This window comes from Leptopilina heterotoma, unplaced genomic scaffold (genome assembly GCF_015476425.1).
Source record: "Leptopilina heterotoma isolate Lh14 unplaced genomic scaffold, ASM1547642v1 Lhet_90, whole genome shotgun sequence".
Taxonomy (NCBI): domain Eukaryota; kingdom Metazoa; phylum Arthropoda; class Insecta; order Hymenoptera; family Figitidae; genus Leptopilina; species Leptopilina heterotoma.
The window spans coordinates 1334565-1353184 of NW_025111194.1; the positions used below are offsets into that span (position 1 = coordinate 1334565).

The window sequence follows — 18620 nt, forward strand, 5'->3', positions numbered from 1 at the left end:
TGTTAAGTACGAAAATTAATTTTATTTTTTTATAAACACTGGTTACAAAATTGATACATTATTATTAATAAGAGTAAACATTATATTAAGTAAAGATATTCAAATTATCTTCTTTTTATTTTTAAACAATATTTTTTTTAAAGTTAACAATTCAATGTAAATTATTAACGTAAAGAACATGTTCTTTTTTAATTTAGTCTTCAACGAAAAATAAAATTGATGGATATTGAAATGGAATTTTTGCTTTAAAATTTTTAATGGAAATATCGAATTGGCAAAAATTTTATCCAGTGCAATGATTTCTTTTACCGATTAGAAAATCGTAAAGAAATATGACTTTTCAGCCGTAAACGAAAAATGAAATCGATGGATATTGAAATGCAATTTTTGCTTTAACATTTTTAATGAAAATATCGAATTGATGGCAAAAATTTTATCCACCAATGATTTCTTTATCACCCATTATTTTAATTATCGAATGATTCCTTAAGTGTGATCAACATGGAAAGTGTTTTCATATACAAATTATGATGAGAGCGTAAAGGACGAGTCCTCGAATGTTTGTAAAAGTTAGAATCATCAGGACCAGATTCGCATAATTTTTCATATGTAGCCTCAAATTTATCCCAAACTGCTTTTACTCGTTCTAGTCGCACGTTAATGTCATTTTTTGAAAAACCAGCTTCCCATTTTGATTTTTCGACTCCAAAACGTTGCTCAACCTCTTCACAAATATCTTCTAAAATACCTATTCGTTCATATTGCAATTTAATTAATGCTTCGCTCACATAATAGCCAGTCGACATTATGTTTGAGGCAGATTTTTAACTATTTGCAGAAAATAATTCCCAATCTGAAAAAAATGTAAAATATTATAATATGTTAAATGTTTATTAAAGAATAATGCGAATATGCGAATTTTTATATTATAAATATGTAAATATTTAAAAAAAGATTTCAACTTTTAATGGAAGTATTTTTTCAAATAAATTCAATATTATATATAAGAAAGAAATATATATTTAATATTTACCTATATTCTACCTATATTTTATTAAAAAAAAAGTTTTGAAACATTTTGAAAGAAACCAATTTTTTGTTTTTCATAATCCTAATTTTAAAATAATTTTTAAATTCTTTACTTGAAATTTTAAATTATAAACATGTATACATTTTTAAAAAGAAAGATAAAAAATCCTTTCCGGTTTCAATTTACAGATTCAATTTCAACATTGAAAGTATTTATTTTTCAAATAATTCTCTAACAATATATTTACTTACTCAATGTACACGATAAGCAAAAAATATTCTGCTTGTAATTATCCTTTAAAATCAATTTTCTTATTTATTTTTTCATTCAATATAAGAATAAAATCAAGAAAACAATGTAAAAATACTTTGGAAATCGTAAGCGCAGAGACCAGCAGATACCAGAGACGCTGAGATTTTACTGATAATTTGCAAATTGTTTACAAACATTAAGTTCCGTTTTTAATCTTGAAATATAATTCTTGACCAACGTAGTATAATGATAAACACGAAAAAATTTTAGAGTTTCCGCAAGCGGTAAATTTTAAATAGCAAATTAATTTTCTTTAATTTTTTTTACTCCAGTAGATTAATGTTTCTTTCGCTTTACTATTTCCTAACGTAGCTTTTCTAATGCTTACATCATACTTACATTATTCCTTCAATTAAAAAGAAAAAAAATGATAATTGAAAGAATAAAAGAATCCAAATGAAGAATATTCTCTCAGCCGGTATTATAGAAGTAAAGCTGTCATACACACAAAAGGTGTGAAAACAGTATATTTTCCACTTTGATGATTGAAATTAATTTCAAATATCGTCAAACAAATTTTTTTCCACTCTGTGTTAATAAACATTTAACATAAAATAAGCTCTTTAATGAAATGTAAATTTTCTATACAAAGAGTATAATTTTTTCTCAATAAAAGCAAGTATTGTCAGTGATTCAATATAGCAGGTAGGTTAAAATTTTTCACACTTGCTTTCTAGAAAATTTCCACAAAACTAATTATTTTCCACCTGATAAATTAATTAAAATTTTATATATTTAGTCCCCCAGCATAAGTTTCATTTTTAATAGAAAAATTCCTTTCAAGAAGCCTATGAAACTAAATCGATTAAACCGCAGTCTAATTTTTAGGTTATGTATTCCCAAAGTGTCAAATTTTCCGCAAAATTTATAATTATACACATTTCATTTCAATAAATAATTTTATTATTAGAAAAACAATTTAGTTTCTATTTCTTCATTTTCTAGAAAGCAAATTTTTCTCTATTTTCTATTTTTTTGCAATTTATTTCAATAGCAGAATTTTAAACGTTTTGAACATTTTGAACGATTTAAACGAAAATTATAAACCTTGTAAATAATATATTAGTTATCAATTCAAAAATTCAAGAAATAATAAATTTCCATATGAAAATTCGAATGAAAAATTCGAAAGGTAGTAAATTTTAATAATAAATTTAGTATCGTGGGAAATTTACAGAAATGACAACAATACGAGTGCATGGTGGAATCGATATTTTACGATTGCCAGTGAGTGAGGAAGAACATATTTTTCCACCCTGGTATATAAAATATACTCAATCTCATATTCTACACTCAAAATGCTCAAAAACGGAGGAAGGTTGCTCTGCCGACGATCCGTCGTCGTGCCAATTTTGCATGTAAGTCGCCAATTAAAAATCAAAATTATCAAAAAGATTTATATTTTCCTTTTTTCGTAAATTATTTCTACGATTTTATTATTTTTGATTATTTTTATCGTTTCCTATTTTTAGTAAATAATAATATTGATATTAATAAAAAATTTAATAATAATAGATTAAATAGATTAAATAATAATAATATTATTAAAAATCGATTAAATAATAACAATTTTTATTTTTTCTAGATTCAATCGAACTCTCGATATGCCACACATGCCGGATATGGTTTTTCCAAATAATATTTTACTTTTAAAGCACAAGGATGGTGCGATTTTAAAATTTAACGCCCTCGACGCTTTAACACACGTTTCAAATGGAAAAATTAATTTACAATTAGCATGTGCAGAAGCTTGGAAGGAATCGAGGTAAATAAAAAATTTAAGTTTCCTTTTTCAATTTAAAAATGCTCTTTCCGTTTTTATTTTAATTTATATTAATAAACGATTATTTCCTCTCTAGAAATTAGAATATTTTTTCCTTTCTTTATTTTAAAATAATAAAACTTATTCCCTTTGAAAATATTTTTCAATAATAATTAAACAATAATAATAGAATTCAACAATAATTGAAATAATTTGCTTAGAAAAATGTAAAAAAATGTAAACAATTTTTGTTATAAATTGTTGATCATAAACTTGGCCGAAATTTAATTTTTGCGAAATACAACTCAATTTATTAATTAAATTGTAATTTTTCCAGAGCCGATAGTAAAGAATATTTGGAGGAGAAGGTAAAGCCGTTCGATTGGACATTCACGACAGATTATATGGGAACAATGTCCGATTTTAAAATTGAAGAAACCGATGAACGAATTAATGTCGAGAATTTAAAGAGAAAGGATAAAATTTTGTTCTACGTCGATTTGACACTATTTGAGGATGAATTACACGATAATGGAATTGCTGCCTGTTCGATAAAAATGGTAATTTTTCTGAAAAACGTGTCTTTTTAATTTATTTAATTAATTTTTTACAATTATTTATTCACTATTCTAATCATGTTTTGTAATAATTTTTGCAAATATTTTTACAGAGAGTTATGCCCACTAGTTTTTTCATATTACTGCGTTATTTTTTGCGAATTGACAACGTAATGTTGAGGGTGAACGACACTCGAATTTATCACGAATTCGGACACAATTATCTTCTTCGTGAATTCACAACGAGGGAGGCAAAAGTTCAAGACATTCGGGTAAAGGGAATTTTTTTTTCTAAATTAATTTCTTTCATCATTACTGCAAATTTTTCAATAATTGAAAATTATTCACCTAATTGGCAAAAGAATTTCAAATATTCAAAATTATTCCTCTGATATTCAAGATTAAAATCATTTTTACAAATAGAAATTTTAATTATTCAAATATTCAATTCATGGACAATTTTTAAATTCAAAAATTGTAATTCAAATATTTTATTTAGTAAAACTTTTGAAATTAAAACATTCAATTATTCAAATATTCAATTTAGCGAACAATTTTTAAATTTAAAAATTTTCAACTATTCAAATATTTAATTTAGTGAAAAATTCAGAAATAAAATTTTTTCCACCTATTCAATAATTTATTAAAAAAATTTCCATTTTTCAGGCCCCGCCGTGTTTGTTCACGGAACCAAACGAAATAGCGCCTCATCTTCCATTGAAAAAAAGTCTCTATCACAAATTGATAATGAAAACCCCCACTGACGCAAATTCAACAAATTCAAAAGAGGAAACTCTCACAGTAAATAAGTGCGACTCGAAATCAACGCCAAGTGTCGCGAGTGATTCAGAAAAAATGTCAAACGAAAGTGAAATCAGTTCGGTTACTTAAATTTCCACTTTTTCAATTATTATCCATCACAAAAATCACAAAAACGTTTTTTCTCGAAACAAAAAAACTATTTTTAAATGTCACTCGACAGAAAAAGAGAGAGAAAAGAAATTTCAAAAAATTGAACACTATTTTTCATGCTAATGTTTGTTGAAAATGTTAATTTAGATATGATAATAATCAATTCCTGATAATTTCTCGCATATTAAGATTACACTGCTCATACGTCAATTTTTTTTTATTGTAAACAAAAAAAATCGAAGCAAAAATATATTTACAGAAAAATTCAATTTTTCTTTTGTAAGAAAAACAAGGAACGTTAATTTTTCAAGAATAAAAGAAAAAAAGAAAAGAAAAGAAGAATGAAACAAAAAACATTTGTCGTTTTTCTCATTCTAGTAACGAGTAAGAAAAAGTTTTTAATAAGTTTTTAAAAATCTGCCTTTTTAATTTTTGATTATATTTTTTCTCTGAAAATTACTAAAGAGCCTTGAGCCTATCAATAAATTATTTTGATTTTTGGCCTAAACTGTGAAATAAATAATAAATAAATAAATATAAATGAATATAAATAAATATAATTAAATTAATTAAATATAAATTAATTAATTAAATAAACAATATTTATAAATGAATAAATACAAAAAATAAATAAAAATTGGATTTTTAAAGAAGCTTGGGGCATTTTGAGAAGAATTATTCCAACAATTTTGGAAATTCAAGAGGGCGAGGATATGCAATTGCAGTTATTGGCAAATTTAAATGACGAAATTTCATGTTATCTGCGAACTCCGAATCATGCGAATATTAATTTGAAAGGTGAGGATGAATTTCCCGAGGACGATCGTATTCGTTATTGGTCGGAAAATAATAGATGTGGCGTTAAAGTGAAAAATGTTGGTAAAAACGACGAAGGATGGTGGAGATTGACATCGAAAAATTTGAACGAAACAATTCAAGACGCTGTTAATGTAAAAATACTCGGTAAAGTAAAAAAAATTGTTTTATATTTAAATTATTAGAAAATCTAATTATAAAGTTAATAATTATTATCATTATCAAATTATAATAATTATTATGAAATTGTAATAATTATTATCAAATTAGATAATATTAAGAAATAATTAATAACAATTAAATTTATATCTAAACGAGAGAAATTAATTTTTTATTTTTTCAGATAAAATTAGTTTAATTGAAAATAAAGTTTCTATTTTGAGTGGACTGGATTATCAATTGATTCTGGCGTACAGAAGTAAATTTTGCAAAGTAAAATAAATTTATCATCAAATTATTTTTTTCAAACAAATTTTATTTTTTTTTTCTTAATTTACTATTATTAATTCTTAATTTAATTCGTACTTCTATAGAATTTAGTAAAAGTTCCAATTAAAATTGTAAATTCTTTTTGCATTCTAATTCTCAGATTGTTAAAAACTGTGAAAGTGAAAATAACCGAAAAATATAATTTTTTCAGGTAAATCATCCATCGTTAAAAAATGAATTAGTCGACATTGCAGATGAAAATTGCATAATTGATATAAATAAACCGACAGAAGCGAATGCAGGAATATGGAGAGCAGAAGTTGGAGTGAAAGGAAAAATTCATGAAATCCCATCAATTGTGAATGTCAATATTTCATGTACGTTTCTTTTTCTTTTGTTTTATTTTATTTTCAAAATGAATAATGAATTACGAATTATTAAAGGATAAAGATTCAATTAACTTTAAGAATTTATTCTCTTTTTTTTTAAAAATTCTTTTCTTTACGAAAATTATTTTCAGTACGAAAAAAAATCTTTTCTCTTTTCTACAGCTAATGAGAATATTATCTATGGTTATAAGCAAGAGCCAAAATTTTTACGTCTCTATTGCAATATTCCAAATTATGAATCCGAACCTGATTTCTGTCGATTTTCACAAACCAACAAATCACAGGTTTGAGAAACATTTTTTTCTTATTAATTAATTTATAGTCGAAATTAATAATAAAATTATTATTATATTGTAATTACTAGAATTAGAATTAATATTTTAATGTAATTAGATACCATAATTATTATATTTTATTGTAATTATAATTATAATAATTATTATTATATTATATTTATTACAAATAAGAAAATATATTATAATTAAGTATTGAATAAATAATATTATAATTGATTGATTATAAAATAGATAATCAATAAATTAGAGAAATGAAAATAAAATAATTTTATTTTCTTTTTCAGGTGGCACTTCAATTATCCGATGGTTTGAGAAAAGGAAGATTCGGTTATTATGGAAATGGTCTTGAAAAAAAAGAATGCGGTCTAACGATAGAGGATCCAACGCCGGAGGATTTTGGAACGTGGCATTGCTTGACGGGAAAAATTGGCGAAAAAATCCTCGGTGCTTATATATTTATTCCCGGACTACGAATGAGGGGATTTTTTAGCGATAATATTATTCCAAAATCAGTGACACCGGTGATAACGACATTTTCCAAAGAATTAACTCTCGAATGTTCGGCTCACGTTACTCTTCGTTATTGTTGGTTCTCAGGACCAAATGGCACTATTTTAACGCCAAACGACAGTGGCGATGCAATTTTATACAGGTAATTCTTCCAATCGAGTAATCAACAATAATAAGAAATTATTTTTTGAATTATTAATTTTTTAATTAATTTTTTATTTCATTTTCAATTTAATTTTTAATTTGATTCTTAATTTAATTTTTAATTTAATATTCAATTTAATATTTAATTTAATTTTCAATCTAATATTTCGCAACTTTTGATTCGTTTTTTGTCTCAATTTGATATCTGCAGAAAAACTGTGAAATTATTTTTCTTTTTTAAATTATTAATTTCAATTAATTAATTTTGTTTTTATTTTTTTAAATTAATAATTTTTATTAATTTACATTTTAATAATAATAATAAAATTATTAAATTAAAAATTAAATTATTAAATTAAAATAGAAAATAATAAGAAAAAAACGAGCTTGGGAATAAAATTCTACGTAAATTAATTAAATGAAATAATTTCATTCTTAGTTTTCTTGGTATGAAACTAGGAATTGGGGAATGTAGAGTGACAATAAAAAATGCCCAAAAAGAGCACAATGGCACATGGACTTGTCACATGGGTCCAGATAGTCCTAATTTTGAATACAGTGCCAATATCGACGTTCGTATCTCGGGTTTGTGTAAATTTAATTTAAAAAAAGTGAATTATTATGAAAAAAAAATTAATGAGTAATATATATGAAAAATAAACTTGTCAGTAATTTATCACTTAAAAAATTAACTTCTAATTTTAAATTAACAGTTACAGTAATTAAATAATGATTAATATAATTATCAAGCTAATTATAGTAATTATCAAGTTAATTATAGTAAATAATTAATAATAATTATTACTATAATTAACTTAATAATGAATATAATTAAATTAAAATAATTACTATAATAAAATTAATAATTTCCATAATTAATTTAATAATTATCATAATTAAATTAAAATAATTATTAAAAATTAAATTAAAACAATAATTATTAAACAAAAATTGCAGAAACTCCATTAGCAGCGATAAACAAAGTAATTTGGATTCAAAAAGTCGAAGACGTCGTGAGTCTTCAATGCAAAATAGTTCCAAATCCAGTGGCTCTTAAATATTGCCGATTTTTTTCGCCCTCTGGCCTTGGAATTCATATTAACGAGGAAATTCAAGAAAACAGGTTTCATTATTATTATTATTATTATTTTAAAAAATTAAAAGTGGAAAATTCAAAAAATATAACAAAATTAAAAAGAAAATAAATATTTTAAAAAATTGAAAATAAAATAAATATTAATCAAAATTCTTTGAAATTAATTTCTTTTTTTCAAATAAAATAGTAAATTAAATTACTATTTAAAATAGTAAATATAAAACAAAATTTTTTAAATTATTTTCTCTTTACTGAATTTAAAAATAAAATAGTAAATAATTTCAAAAATTCATAGTATTCTTTTGAATAATTTTTTTCAAAATTGTCTAATTGGAAAAAAAAATTCAAGTGCCCTTGAAAATGGAAAGACGAAGATTTGGTTCAGTGGCAATAGCACAAAAATGGGCGATTGTGGAATAATGATAAGAGACATTACTGTGAAAGAAATTGGAATTTGGAAATGTGCCGGCAGATTACAGGAAACTAATGAAAGTAACGAGATTTTCGATTCAATTCAACTCTTTCTGAAAGAACAAGCAGAAAGTGGTAAATAATTTCCCAATGAAAATTTATTTCTAAAAAAGACTTTTTATCTAAAGCGAAAATAACTTTAAATTTACTAGACGATTTTAGTTTTTTTACATTTATCAACGATAAATATTTTCGTTTAGTAAATATTTTCTACTCGCAAATATTTTCTTTTAATAAATATTTTCTACTAGTAAATATATTTTCTACTCGTAAATATTTTCTACTAGTAAATATTTTCTACTCGCAAATATTTTCCACTAGTAAATATTTTCTACTAATAAATATTTTCTACTAGCAAATATTTTCTACACGTATTATTTGTTAGGATATTGCAAAACAAAATCAAAACAAAATTATTTACCCAAAAAAAACAGTTATTTACCAAGTATTTTAATTTTAGTCGCAGAAAATCTAACTGTCGGTGCAAGTGTCGGAATATCTTTGGGGGTTATCGCTATTTTATTGACTATTACATTCGTGGCATTGTATTTAAATAAAAAGTACAGTGGACATTGTCTGCCGAATCATTCCAGACAGGTACATCAAGTAGACCAGGTAAATATATACAAAAAATTACTTCTTTTTTTACCAAAACCATGTGTAATTTTTCCAAATTTTATATTCTAGTCCTCGGATGTATCATCGGGGGAAAATTCACCGAGAATATCGCAAGGAATAGAACTCGTTAATTTAGAATTACAATTTAATGAACAAACGTAAACAAAACTTTGTAAAAAAATAAATTATCGCTTTTAATGAAAATGTAAAATTAAATTCTCTAACCTTAAGTCTTCTGTATCGAAGATCAGTAATTCGAAAACCAATCCAAATAGAAATGTCAAAATGGTCCGAAGAAAACATTTTAATCCACAAATATTTCTGTTATTAAAGGTTTGAAAATGTTTGGAAAGTTTGAAAGCTTTTGAGGTTATGTTCTACGAAACGTCGTCAGTCAAACACAGCAGTATTTTCCAATTACGAACACTATTTGAAGTTTACAATCAAACACTGTTTGGAGATAAATGATATATTGTTTATCTCGATAGTAAACAATTATCGACACTGGTTTAATAATAAATAAACAAAAATGAGTTATTAGTGTAAAAAAGAAAACGGTTATTGACTAACTTAGTCGACACACTGCGCGCCTGCGCAGACAACGTAAAAACGATAAATTCGAAAAAAATAAATAAACGACTTAATAATTTAGACCAAAACTATTAAATAGGGTAAAATTCCCCGTTTAGAAGAAATTTACAATTTACCTACTATTACTTTTACTATTAATAAAGAAAAGAAATTCAAACCAAAACCGGAAGTGGTAACACTGCGACATCTAACGGTCATTTTCACGGCATGTAGCAGACGACAAAATTCTCAAATTTGATTGGCTTGTGTCACACGTGTTGCATGTGGCCTTGATTTTTACAAGTAAAAATTTATTACAAGTGTGTTAGTTTTCTCTCAGTCAAAAAACGAGGGGATTCCTTTCTAAATTTTTGGACTTTTTCTTTAATTTATTCCATTTTCTTGAACGTTATTTCCCAAATTATTTTCCAATCATCAATTGTACAAAATTTCTCTCCTCGTGCGTGTTAAAAAAAAATACAGAAGCATCCGCACAGCCAAGAATTTCGAAAATTTTAACAAAAATTTGTCGCATGGAAAAAATTTGTGTATTACATGTCAAAGACATTACTAATCAATGGAACAAATTTTGTGTACTTTGTGCGTCATATTTTGAAATTAATGCTTGGAATAAAGGACAAAAAAAAACTTGCTGCAGGTAAATTTGTTTCTAAAATTGAAAATATCGTCGAATATTTTTTATTTATTTATTTATTCTTTAGTTTATAAATTTTATTTCTATTGTAAATTTAAAATAATTCTTTTGTCTTGAATTTTGTTGTCATTTATGCAAATGAAATTTCACAGTCAAATTATAAACAAAAATATTTTTTTCGTTTACGTTTTCCTCCTTTGTTTATAAAATTTAATTTCGTAATCAATTTTTAATAAACAATTTTCGGAACGAATTTTTTTTATTGGATTTTTTTTTGTTAGCAGTAAATAAGAAAAAAAATTTTTAAATATATTTTGTTTTTATTTTCAGATTCAAATGATTTATAAATATTTTATTAGGAAAGTTATTTATTAAAAAACAGAAAATGGATCAGAGTGGAAAAAGAAAAAATAGCCAAAAAAATAGGAAAAGGAATCGAAATAGACGTTTAGAGTAAGTTTTTACTATTATTATTATTATTATTTAATTATTTATAAATTAAGATCAAAATTATTAGTTTTTAATATTGATTTCTGTACTTTTTTTATTATGAAACATCCCATGGAACTGCATAATTCTTATTAAAAATTCCTTGAGGAATCAGCATTTTTTTTTAATAATGAAACATAAGACGTGTTTTGTTTCTGATAATAACAAAGAAATTTTATATTTCTTATCATGGCTTGCACTTTTTTTATATACTCAATAATACGTTTAAATTATCTATTTCAGTAATTTTCTCATTAAATTTCTTATCTTTGGCGAATCTTTTTAAATTAATTTTTCAAAAAAGGTCAAAAAAAGAAAAAGTTATTTTTTCTCTTTTATTGACAATTTTTCTCTTTATAAAACAAAAAAATTGCCACAGAAATAAATATTGAAAAAAAAATTCTGAAAAATTTTGTCTTTTTTTAAAGATTTAATTTTAGAAAATTGAAATTGACTTTTGGAAAATAATGATAAAATTTCTTTTTTAGATCATTGTACAGCTGCGTTGAACCGGTGTCTTTACTTCCAGTTCCAGAATATCCGCTACCAAAGGAATTATTGGATTTATTGAAGCAAAATTGCCGTCATTATCCGGGTATTTCGGAGAAAGGTGTAAAATGGTTGAAATTTCTCGATATTGTTCAGCATATGAAGGAAGTGAAGGAGGAGGATTATTTGATAATATTAAAATTGCTTCTCTATCTCGAGGAATATTACAATAATGTTTCAATGCAACAGTACAATTTAAATAAATGGCGAATTAAACGCGCTCAATATTCATCGGGTGGTTTTGTAATTCATGTTCCTGGCTTAGCAGAGGATAGACCATCATTATTACCGAATGATATCATCGAACTCTATCAATGGAATGCACCCGGAAAATACACTCTAACTGTTAATTTCATTGGTGAAAATTACATTGTCGCCAGGCCAAATACACAGTGAGTCAAAAGCAAATTTTATTATTTTCCGTTTCTTGAGAGATAATTAAATTATTTTCTTTCAAATCAAAATTTTTTAGTTTTTTCTCCTATTCTTTTCTGTCCTGAAAAACTAATTTCGAATAAGTGAAATTTCATGTTTCAGTACTTTCTACAATGCATTCAGGGAAGATGCCAAATATAATATAAAGTTTCGTTGGCCCAATTGGCCGGTTCGTGTTTGTCACTATGCAATTAGTTTGATTCACGATTATAAATTAACATCTCTATTGTTTCCACAACCGCGAAGTGTTTACAATAGGCCAAAAAAGTAAGTTTTTTCCTTTTCTAATTATTAACTTGTAGCTTTATTTAATAGTTTATACTATTTAATAAGATAATTAAATGGTTTTAGAGTTTATTTATATTAAAAAATAAAAAACTGAAATTTTAATTTACTTACTATTTGGAAAATTTTAAATTAATTTTTTTTCAGGGATTTAGTGTGGTTCGACAAAAGTATCAAGAGTAATCCAGAGCAAATGCAAGCTGTGGAGCGAATTGTCGGCAAAACGGCGCATCCATCACCGTATTTATTATTCGGTCCACCGGGCACTGGAAAAACGTCGACAATTGTCGAGGCAATTTCGCAAATTTTCGTTAGCAGTCAAAATGACAGGATTTTAGTTTGTACGCCATCGAATGCGGCAGCTGATGAAGTGACTAAACGATTATTAAACAATGTCCCATCGAATTTGGTGTTCCGTATGTTCAGTCCCTCCCGAGACGCGTAAGTTTAATAATTTATTCCTTATTATTATAAAATAAAAAAAATATCTTGAATTTTTAAATTCTAATTAAATTAAACTCTTTTTCCAATTTGATAAAAAAAATACGAATTAGAAGGTAAACTAATTTTATTTATTTATATTTATGTTTAAAATAACAGTAAGTACGTAATAAGAAACAATTTTTGTTACAAATAAAGGAAAATTATAGAAATATTTATATTAACTTGATAATAAAAATAATATTTTGAAATAATTAAAAATTTTCTTTTAGTAAAGACGTGGACGAGAGTATCAAGGAATGTACGAATTTCATTGATGAAGAAGTAATCTTTCTACCAAGAGATTTGCTCATTAAGAAGAGAATCGTTATCACGACTCTAGTCACTTGTATGAGGTATAAAAATTTACAAATTAAATAAATTATAATAAAAATAAATTTTTTTCTAATAATTAAATTGAAAATTGAAAATTAAATTTAATTAGTTTAATTCATATTTAAAATAATTATATTATTTATTATTTTTAAAAAAATTTAATATTATGATATAAATGATTATAAAATAATTTCAGATTGGTATCAATGAAATTGTGGGAGAGTCACTTTAATTATATTTTTATTGATGAGGCTGGTCAAGCAACGCAGCCGGAATCTCTCATTCCAATCGGATTAACAAGTGGCGAGGATTTGGGACACGTTGGACGCTTTCACGCACAAATTGTCCTATCTGGCGATCCACAACAATTGGGCCCGGTTATTATGACGAAAATCGGACACTGTTTATTAGGTTAATAGAAATATTTTTTTTCTTCCTTGAATAGAACAGGATTTAATTAATTTTAACACAAATATTTTTCCATAATTCTCAAATTTTTAATTTAAAAAAAATAGTAACATAAAAAAAGTTATTGAACGAAATGAATAAATAAAGAGAATAATATAAATGAAGGAAGTAATAAAATAACTAAAAGCATACATTAAATAATAAAAATTACCGTTTAAAAATTTACAAAACGAATTTAAATTGAAAAAAATCATGATTAACAGGTAAATCGATGTTGGAGAGATTTATGGATTCTTTCGAGATTTATAAAAAGTGTCAAGAAGGAAAATATGATCCGAATTTCATTACAAAATTAGTGCAAAATTATCGCAGTCACGAGGCAATTCTTCGCATTCCAAATGAATTATTTTACGACAGTGAATTGGAAATTTGCGGTGGTCACAAAATTCATCGTGCTGAAAATTGGTCCGAATTGCCAAATAAAAAATTCCCCATTATATTTCACGCGACTCATGGCCTCGAAAAGAAACACGAATCATCACCCAGGTTTGTTTTTTATATAATTAATAAGGAAAATTTCAAATAATTTAAGTTGGAAAAATTTATTATGTTAAGAAAATGTTTTTGATTCCTTTTGCAGTGTTTGTAATGAGAGTGAGATGAAGATTGTTATGGACTATGTGGAGAAAATATTAGACAAAACGATGGGAGATGGAAAAATAAAGCAAAAAGATATTGGAATCGTGACGCCGTTTCGTCTGCAGAGACAAATTATTTTGCGTGCCCTTGAAAAAAAAGGATGGGGCGACATCGCCGTCGGAACAGTTGAAATTTTCCAGGGTCAAGAGAAGGATGTGATAATTCTCTCATCCGTGAGATCGACAGTTTTCAAACATGACAATCGATTTCACATTGGTTTCCTCTCGCACAAGAAGGTAATTATTTTTAATGTCAATTGCAAAATCATTTCGGAAAAAATTCCATTCCAAATTGAACTTTTTTAATTAATTAATTTATTTATTAATAATCTTTAACGTTCTTTGATATTTAATTATTTATTATTTAATGAATGAATGGATTTATTTTTTTTTATTAATTTATTAATTAATTAAAATTAATCTTTTTCAGCGTTTCAATGTGGCAATAACGCGAGCAAAAGCTTTGCTAATTGTTGTGGGGAATCCAATGATTTTGCAAATCGATCATTGCTGGAAGAGATTTATCGACTATTGTCATTTGAATGGAGCAATTGTTGGCGATGAATTCCATTTACGCGAAATGAATGATCACGAATGCGCAAAATTATTAAATAATCGCGATCCAACGAAATATCGTGAAGTCGAAGCGGAAAGTCTTCCAATTGATGAAAGTGAAATTTTAGAAGAACGAGTTCATCCATTACCGGAAAATGTGACACCGCAGAGAAGAATGCGCTCACCAGTTACTTCAGTAACACAGGAAATTGTCAATTCATCAGTAATAACTATTCACGGATCACCCGAAGCTGGTGAGAAAAATTCTCTTTTTCAGGATAAATTTAATTAATTTATTTTTTATTGAATTTTTTAAATTCTTTTCTAGATTCTGGTACGTACAGCAGTTCGAATAGTGGCACAATAGAGGAACAATTGAGCGCGCCCAATGAATTTGCGGAGGAAATTCTTGGTAATAAGACAATTTCAACGGATCCAAATAAAATTTCACTGGATTCAGATTCAAATTCATCGTACTATGATTTCTCGAGTGATAATGACGATGAAGTGTTTAAATTGGCGAAAAACGTTCAAGAAATAAAAATAAACACCGCCGGTTAATTTTTGAAAACAAATTTTACAATTCTAGAAAGTTTAGAAACGAAAAATATTCAATTATGTTCAACAAAAAAGAAAAAATTACTAAACAATTTTTTAAATCAAATTTTACTTTTTTAAAAAAAGAAAAATCATTTTCAGCTATTTTCTTTATATATACTTGACTGGTTTCTTTTTTATTAAGTCAATCTTACATTTTTTATTTCCGTCATTTATCGTATTTTAAATATTAACGAAATATGCCTTCATAAAACAGTTGTGATCTATTTTAAGAAAGAGTGAGAGAAAACAAACAAGATTTTTGTAAAATAGAAACATTGGAAATACTGATTTTTTAAAACTCTTCTCTCTTTTTGAGATAAACAGTAAAATTCTTCTCTTTTCCTTATAATAAGAATAATAATTTATATGTAATTTTATTTTTTTTAACTATTTAATTTATACTTTTAAGTGAAATTTTATGTTTAAATATTGTCAATATTTTCAATGTTTTCATATAGAAATATTTTTAAAGACTACGAAATTTTTTATTATTATTATTAATGTTAAGTAATTAAAGTATTTTTAGAAAAAAATTTTAAGTCTGCAGAACCAAAAAAATATCGAAGTTTACAATAACTGTACATACTATTTAAAAGAAGTTATCAATAAGTTTTGAAATAGTTTTACAATTGTTATTTCTATTACGAGTTAAGGAACTTTTATTTAAAGTCCAACTGTGATAGTAACAAATATGTTTTTTACTCATGAAAAAAATAAATACTGAAGTGAACGGGAGAGTAAATTATTTTTTAAATAAAGAAAATGTACTTTTAATATAAAAAATTTTGTATCAAATTTTTTCACAACCTACAGGGATCTTCTTTTTTTATCTAATAAATTCTGTGCTATTGATCCGAAGTCCTAAATATAAAACGATCTAATTTTAAAAATAAGAAATTAATTAAAAACGAGAGATATAGAAATTTTCCTTTATTTTCTTTATTAAACTTTCGATGTATGGATGTAAAAAAAGCAGCGGACTGAACTTACATTACGTATGTAATTTCTAAAGACTTAGATTTACTTGATTTTGGAATTGAAAATACTGTGAAAGTAATTTATTTACACACTATTCAAGTAAAAGTTTTGCCTTCTCTCCATTAATCTCCAAATGAAGACCGTGACGCAAGGAGAATTCACGTTTAACACTCGCGAATAACACGTCAGTAAGTAGGAAAATTTGAGCAATTGCAAATGCCAATGTGACGCCAAAATAAAAATTTGCATTCGCCGATCGTGAAAAAATCCATAAATGCCAAACTGTCGGCGCAAATGCTGTGCAAAAGAGCATAAAGCAACCGACTATAAAAATTTGCTGCATATCTGCAAAAAAAAGAAAGAAGAAAATTAAAATTCACACAAATTTATAAATTTAAATTTTAGTATTTTAGTAAAAATTAACTTACGTTGAAACAAATGCTTCCATAGCGGCAACAACGACATATAAAATCCAACATCACCAATCGATGGATAAGATTTGAAAATAGCAGCAATCGCCAAATAGGAGAAAGCAAGAAGCATTGGATCACGTCGCAATTTCAATGCCAATGGTACCACGTACAATAAATTGACATTAATTTGAAACGACGCAATGAATAACCATCGAAAATGTTCAAACATTTCGGTGAAAAAATACCAATAAAGTCCAATGTTTGGTCTCAAATCGGGAACAGTTAAAATAAAGCCAATTGTATTCTCAAAGAATGACAAACTTCCAATGATACGATAGGAAATGTAAAAAATCGCACTCAAAATAATTGCGAATGTGAAAATTATTTTCCCCACCGAATAATATTTATCCTTCTCATTTTTCTCCCTGACGATGTAAATTGTCGCCGGTACCATCAATATCACTGGATAAAGACCTTGAAGTGTGAGAATTGATATTGTCAGACAGCAAAAGAATGTCGAGCGTTTTATCATTGAAAATAGTGCAATTGCGAAGAGAAAATTTGTAAATACTGTTGTCGTTAGACCCACGCAATTGAGAATGATAAATGGATTAAAGAGATAAACTGCTGCCACATGTGGCATTGAAGGTGGACCTGGAATTTTTGGATATTGTCGATTTTTGTCCGTTGATTTATTGAATTTCTTCTCTTCTTCTTCACGTTTCACCTGGTAAAATATTTAAATAATTCAGTCAATTTATTTATTTATTTCACTGTAAATTAGTTTCAGGGTGGTTTTCTTTCTGACATTTCCCTGACTTTAACTGACAAAAATTTTGTTTTTACTGTCATTTCCCTGACTTTATTGACATAAATTATTTTATTTTTATTTTCCTGAATTTCTTCTGGAAAGAGGAAAATTAAATATTAAAATATAGAAATCTTACCACTTCGGTGAAATAATTCCTGGCTATCATTGCAATGAGCCAAGCGGTTGTAAAATCGGTCAGAATAAAAAGTAACTTTAAAAAAGTGTCTGTTAAAAATTTCTGCATAAGACTAAATGCTTCGAGACATAACGGCGTCTCGTGGAATAAATCACCACTGTATGGATCTATACCGAAATTTCGTAAATGAACACCCTCGGTCACTGGAAACGTAAAATAATTTCGTTAAAAATTCCAACATTCATATAAATATTTGCGAGTATTGAACCTTGAGAACTAACCCCTTTTCCAAGAATTTAGAGACGTTGATACTTCCACCCGATCACTGATTATCTCCTGGTACCTTGATTTCATTAATAAAAATCGTAAAACACCAGCTAAAGTATAATAAAACAGCCACTCGGTCTTAAACATTTTCTTCATTTTTCTAACCTCCACTGCAAATGCACTTTATTACACGAAAAACAATTATTTTTTACTTCTATTCTTCTTCTTTCGTCACTTTGGAAGTAGATTCAAAATTTTCACTACTTATAAAATCATAATTTATTTACAAAAAGAACCAAAAGTGTTTAAACTGTTTAAAAAATAAAGAATAAATCGACCGCACATCTTTGTTATGACGTTTCACTCTTTTGAGGTTATGTTCATATTTTGGTTGAGCGCAGAGAATTTTACCGCACGCTTCCTTTGATCTTTTTTTATAAATGTTATAAATTAAAACCCAACTGAAGTCTCGTAATTTTTTTAGCAGAACAATTACTATTGAGTTTTGTTTAAATGTTAAACAAATTTATTTTTCATTGACACTTTTTGGAGGAATAAAAAACGACAAGTTTTTTGGGGATTTTGTGAGTATTGAACGAATATGTAACTATAT

General features: G+C 26.1%; 5 protein-coding genes across 7 annotated transcripts; 3 read left to right on the plus strand and 2 right to left on the minus strand.

The window, feature by feature from the left end:
• Positions 1 to 6: 6 nt before the first annotated feature.
• LOC122511773 lies at positions 7 to 9867 on the minus strand. Of its 2 annotated transcripts, none has more exons than XM_043627247.1 (2): positions 9568 to 9867; positions 7 to 853 (listed from the first exon to the last, which is right to left on the minus strand). In XM_043627247.1, the coding sequence occupies exon 2, from the start codon at positions 804 to 806 to the stop codon at positions 468 to 470; it is 339 nt and encodes a 112-aa protein (XP_043483182.1). In that variant the 5' UTR covers positions 807 to 853; positions 9568 to 9867; the 3' UTR covers positions 7 to 467. The 2 variants fall into 2 exon arrangements, with proteins under 2 accessions (XP_043483182.1, XP_043483181.1); XM_043627246.1 differs by lacking the exon at positions 9568 to 9867 and adding an exon at positions 1282 to 1462 and having other exon boundaries at positions 10 to 853.
• On the plus strand, positions 1764 to 4755 carry LOC122511771 (TIP41-like protein). Its single transcript, XM_043627244.1, has 6 exons — positions 1764 to 1987; positions 2520 to 2700; positions 2928 to 3107; positions 3442 to 3664; positions 3775 to 3933; positions 4328 to 4755. The coding sequence occupies exons 2-6, from the start codon at positions 2522 to 2524 to the stop codon at positions 4550 to 4552; spliced, it is 966 nt and encodes a 321-aa protein (XP_043483179.1). The 5' UTR covers positions 1764 to 1987; positions 2520 to 2521; the 3' UTR covers positions 4553 to 4755.
• On the plus strand, positions 4819 to 9553 carry LOC122511769. Of its 2 annotated transcripts, none has more exons than XM_043627237.1 (11): positions 4819 to 4957; positions 5225 to 5536; positions 5733 to 5821; positions 6030 to 6195; positions 6370 to 6491; positions 6788 to 7155; positions 7597 to 7742; positions 8115 to 8280; positions 8603 to 8799; positions 9185 to 9339; positions 9412 to 9553. In XM_043627237.1, the coding sequence occupies exons 1-11, from the start codon at positions 4915 to 4917 to the stop codon at positions 9502 to 9504; spliced, it is 1857 nt and encodes a 618-aa protein (XP_043483172.1). In that variant the 5' UTR covers positions 4819 to 4914; the 3' UTR covers positions 9505 to 9553. The 2 variants fall into 2 exon arrangements, with proteins under 2 accessions (XP_043483172.1, XP_043483174.1); XM_043627239.1 differs by having other exon boundaries at positions 4839 to 4957; positions 5228 to 5536.
• Positions 9868 to 10232: 365 nt separating the features above from the next.
• LOC122511800 (putative helicase MOV-10) lies at positions 10233 to 15462 on the plus strand. Its single transcript, XM_043627288.1, has 11 exons — positions 10233 to 10570; positions 10898 to 11020; positions 11545 to 11997; positions 12143 to 12307; positions 12473 to 12766; positions 13039 to 13161; positions 13338 to 13552; positions 13813 to 14095; positions 14190 to 14484; positions 14678 to 15056; positions 15131 to 15462. The coding sequence occupies exons 2-11, from the start codon at positions 10953 to 10955 to the stop codon at positions 15361 to 15363; spliced, it is 2508 nt and encodes an 835-aa protein (XP_043483223.1). The 5' UTR covers positions 10233 to 10570; positions 10898 to 10952; the 3' UTR covers positions 15364 to 15462.
• An 855-nt stretch (positions 15463 to 16317) lies between these two features.
• On the minus strand, positions 16318 to 18167 carry LOC122511801 (phosphatidylinositol glycan anchor biosynthesis class U protein). Its single transcript, XM_043627289.1, has 4 exons — positions 18022 to 18167; positions 17741 to 17943; positions 16809 to 17520; positions 16318 to 16725 (listed from the first exon to the last, which is right to left on the minus strand). The coding sequence occupies exons 1-4, from the start codon at positions 18161 to 18163 to the stop codon at positions 16472 to 16474; spliced, it is 1311 nt and encodes a 436-aa protein (XP_043483224.1). The 5' UTR covers positions 18164 to 18167; the 3' UTR covers positions 16318 to 16471.
• Positions 18168 to 18620: the final 453 nt, after the last annotated feature.

Excerpts from the sequence above, each read along its gene's own strand:
- LOC122511773 (XM_043627247.1), bottom strand. The coding sequence starts at position 806 with ATGTCGACTGGCTATTATGTGAGCGAAGCATTAATTAAATTGCAATAT.
- LOC122511801 (XM_043627289.1), bottom strand. The coding sequence starts at position 18,163 with ATGAAGAAAATGTTTAAGACCGAGTGGCTGTTTTATTATACTTTAGCT. Across the intron at positions 17,521-17,740 it reads GGAATTATTTCACCGAAGTG|GTGAAACGTGAAGAAGAAGA; the intron begins GTAAGATTTCTA and ends ATATTTTACCAG. Across the intron at positions 16,726-16,808 it reads ATGGAAGCATTTGTTTCAAC|ATATGCAGCAAATTTTTATA; the intron begins GTAAGTTAATTT and ends TTTTTTTTGCAG.
- LOC122511769 (XM_043627237.1), top strand. The coding sequence starts at position 4,915 with ATGAAACAAAAAACATTTGTCGTTTTTCTCATTCTAGTAACGA. Across the intron at positions 4,958-5,224 it reads TTTTCTCATTCTAGTAACGA|AAGCTTGGGGCATTTTGAGA; the intron begins GTAAGAAAAAGT and ends GGATTTTTAAAG. Across the intron at positions 6,196-6,369 it reads TGTGAATGTCAATATTTCAT|CTAATGAGAATATTATCTAT; the intron begins GTACGTTTCTTT and ends TCTTTTCTACAG.
- LOC122511800 (XM_043627288.1), top strand. The coding sequence starts at position 10,953 with ATGGATCAGAGTGGAAAAAGAAAAAATAGCCAAAAAAATAGGAAAAGG. Across the intron at positions 13,553-13,812 it reads AATCGGACACTGTTTATTAG|GTAAATCGATGTTGGAGAGA; the intron begins GTTAATAGAAAT and ends CATGATTAACAG. Across the intron at positions 14,096-14,189 it reads AAACACGAATCATCACCCAG|TGTTTGTAATGAGAGTGAGA; the intron begins GTTTGTTTTTTA and ends TTCCTTTTGCAG.
- LOC122511771 (XM_043627244.1), top strand. The coding sequence starts at position 2,522 with ATGACAACAATACGAGTGCATGGTGGAATCGATATTTTACGATTGCCA. Across the intron at positions 3,665-3,774 it reads CTGCCTGTTCGATAAAAATG|AGAGTTATGCCCACTAGTTT; the intron begins GTAATTTTTCTG and ends ATATTTTTACAG. Across the intron at positions 3,934-4,327 it reads CAAAAGTTCAAGACATTCGG|GCCCCGCCGTGTTTGTTCAC; the intron begins GTAAAGGGAATT and ends TCCATTTTTCAG.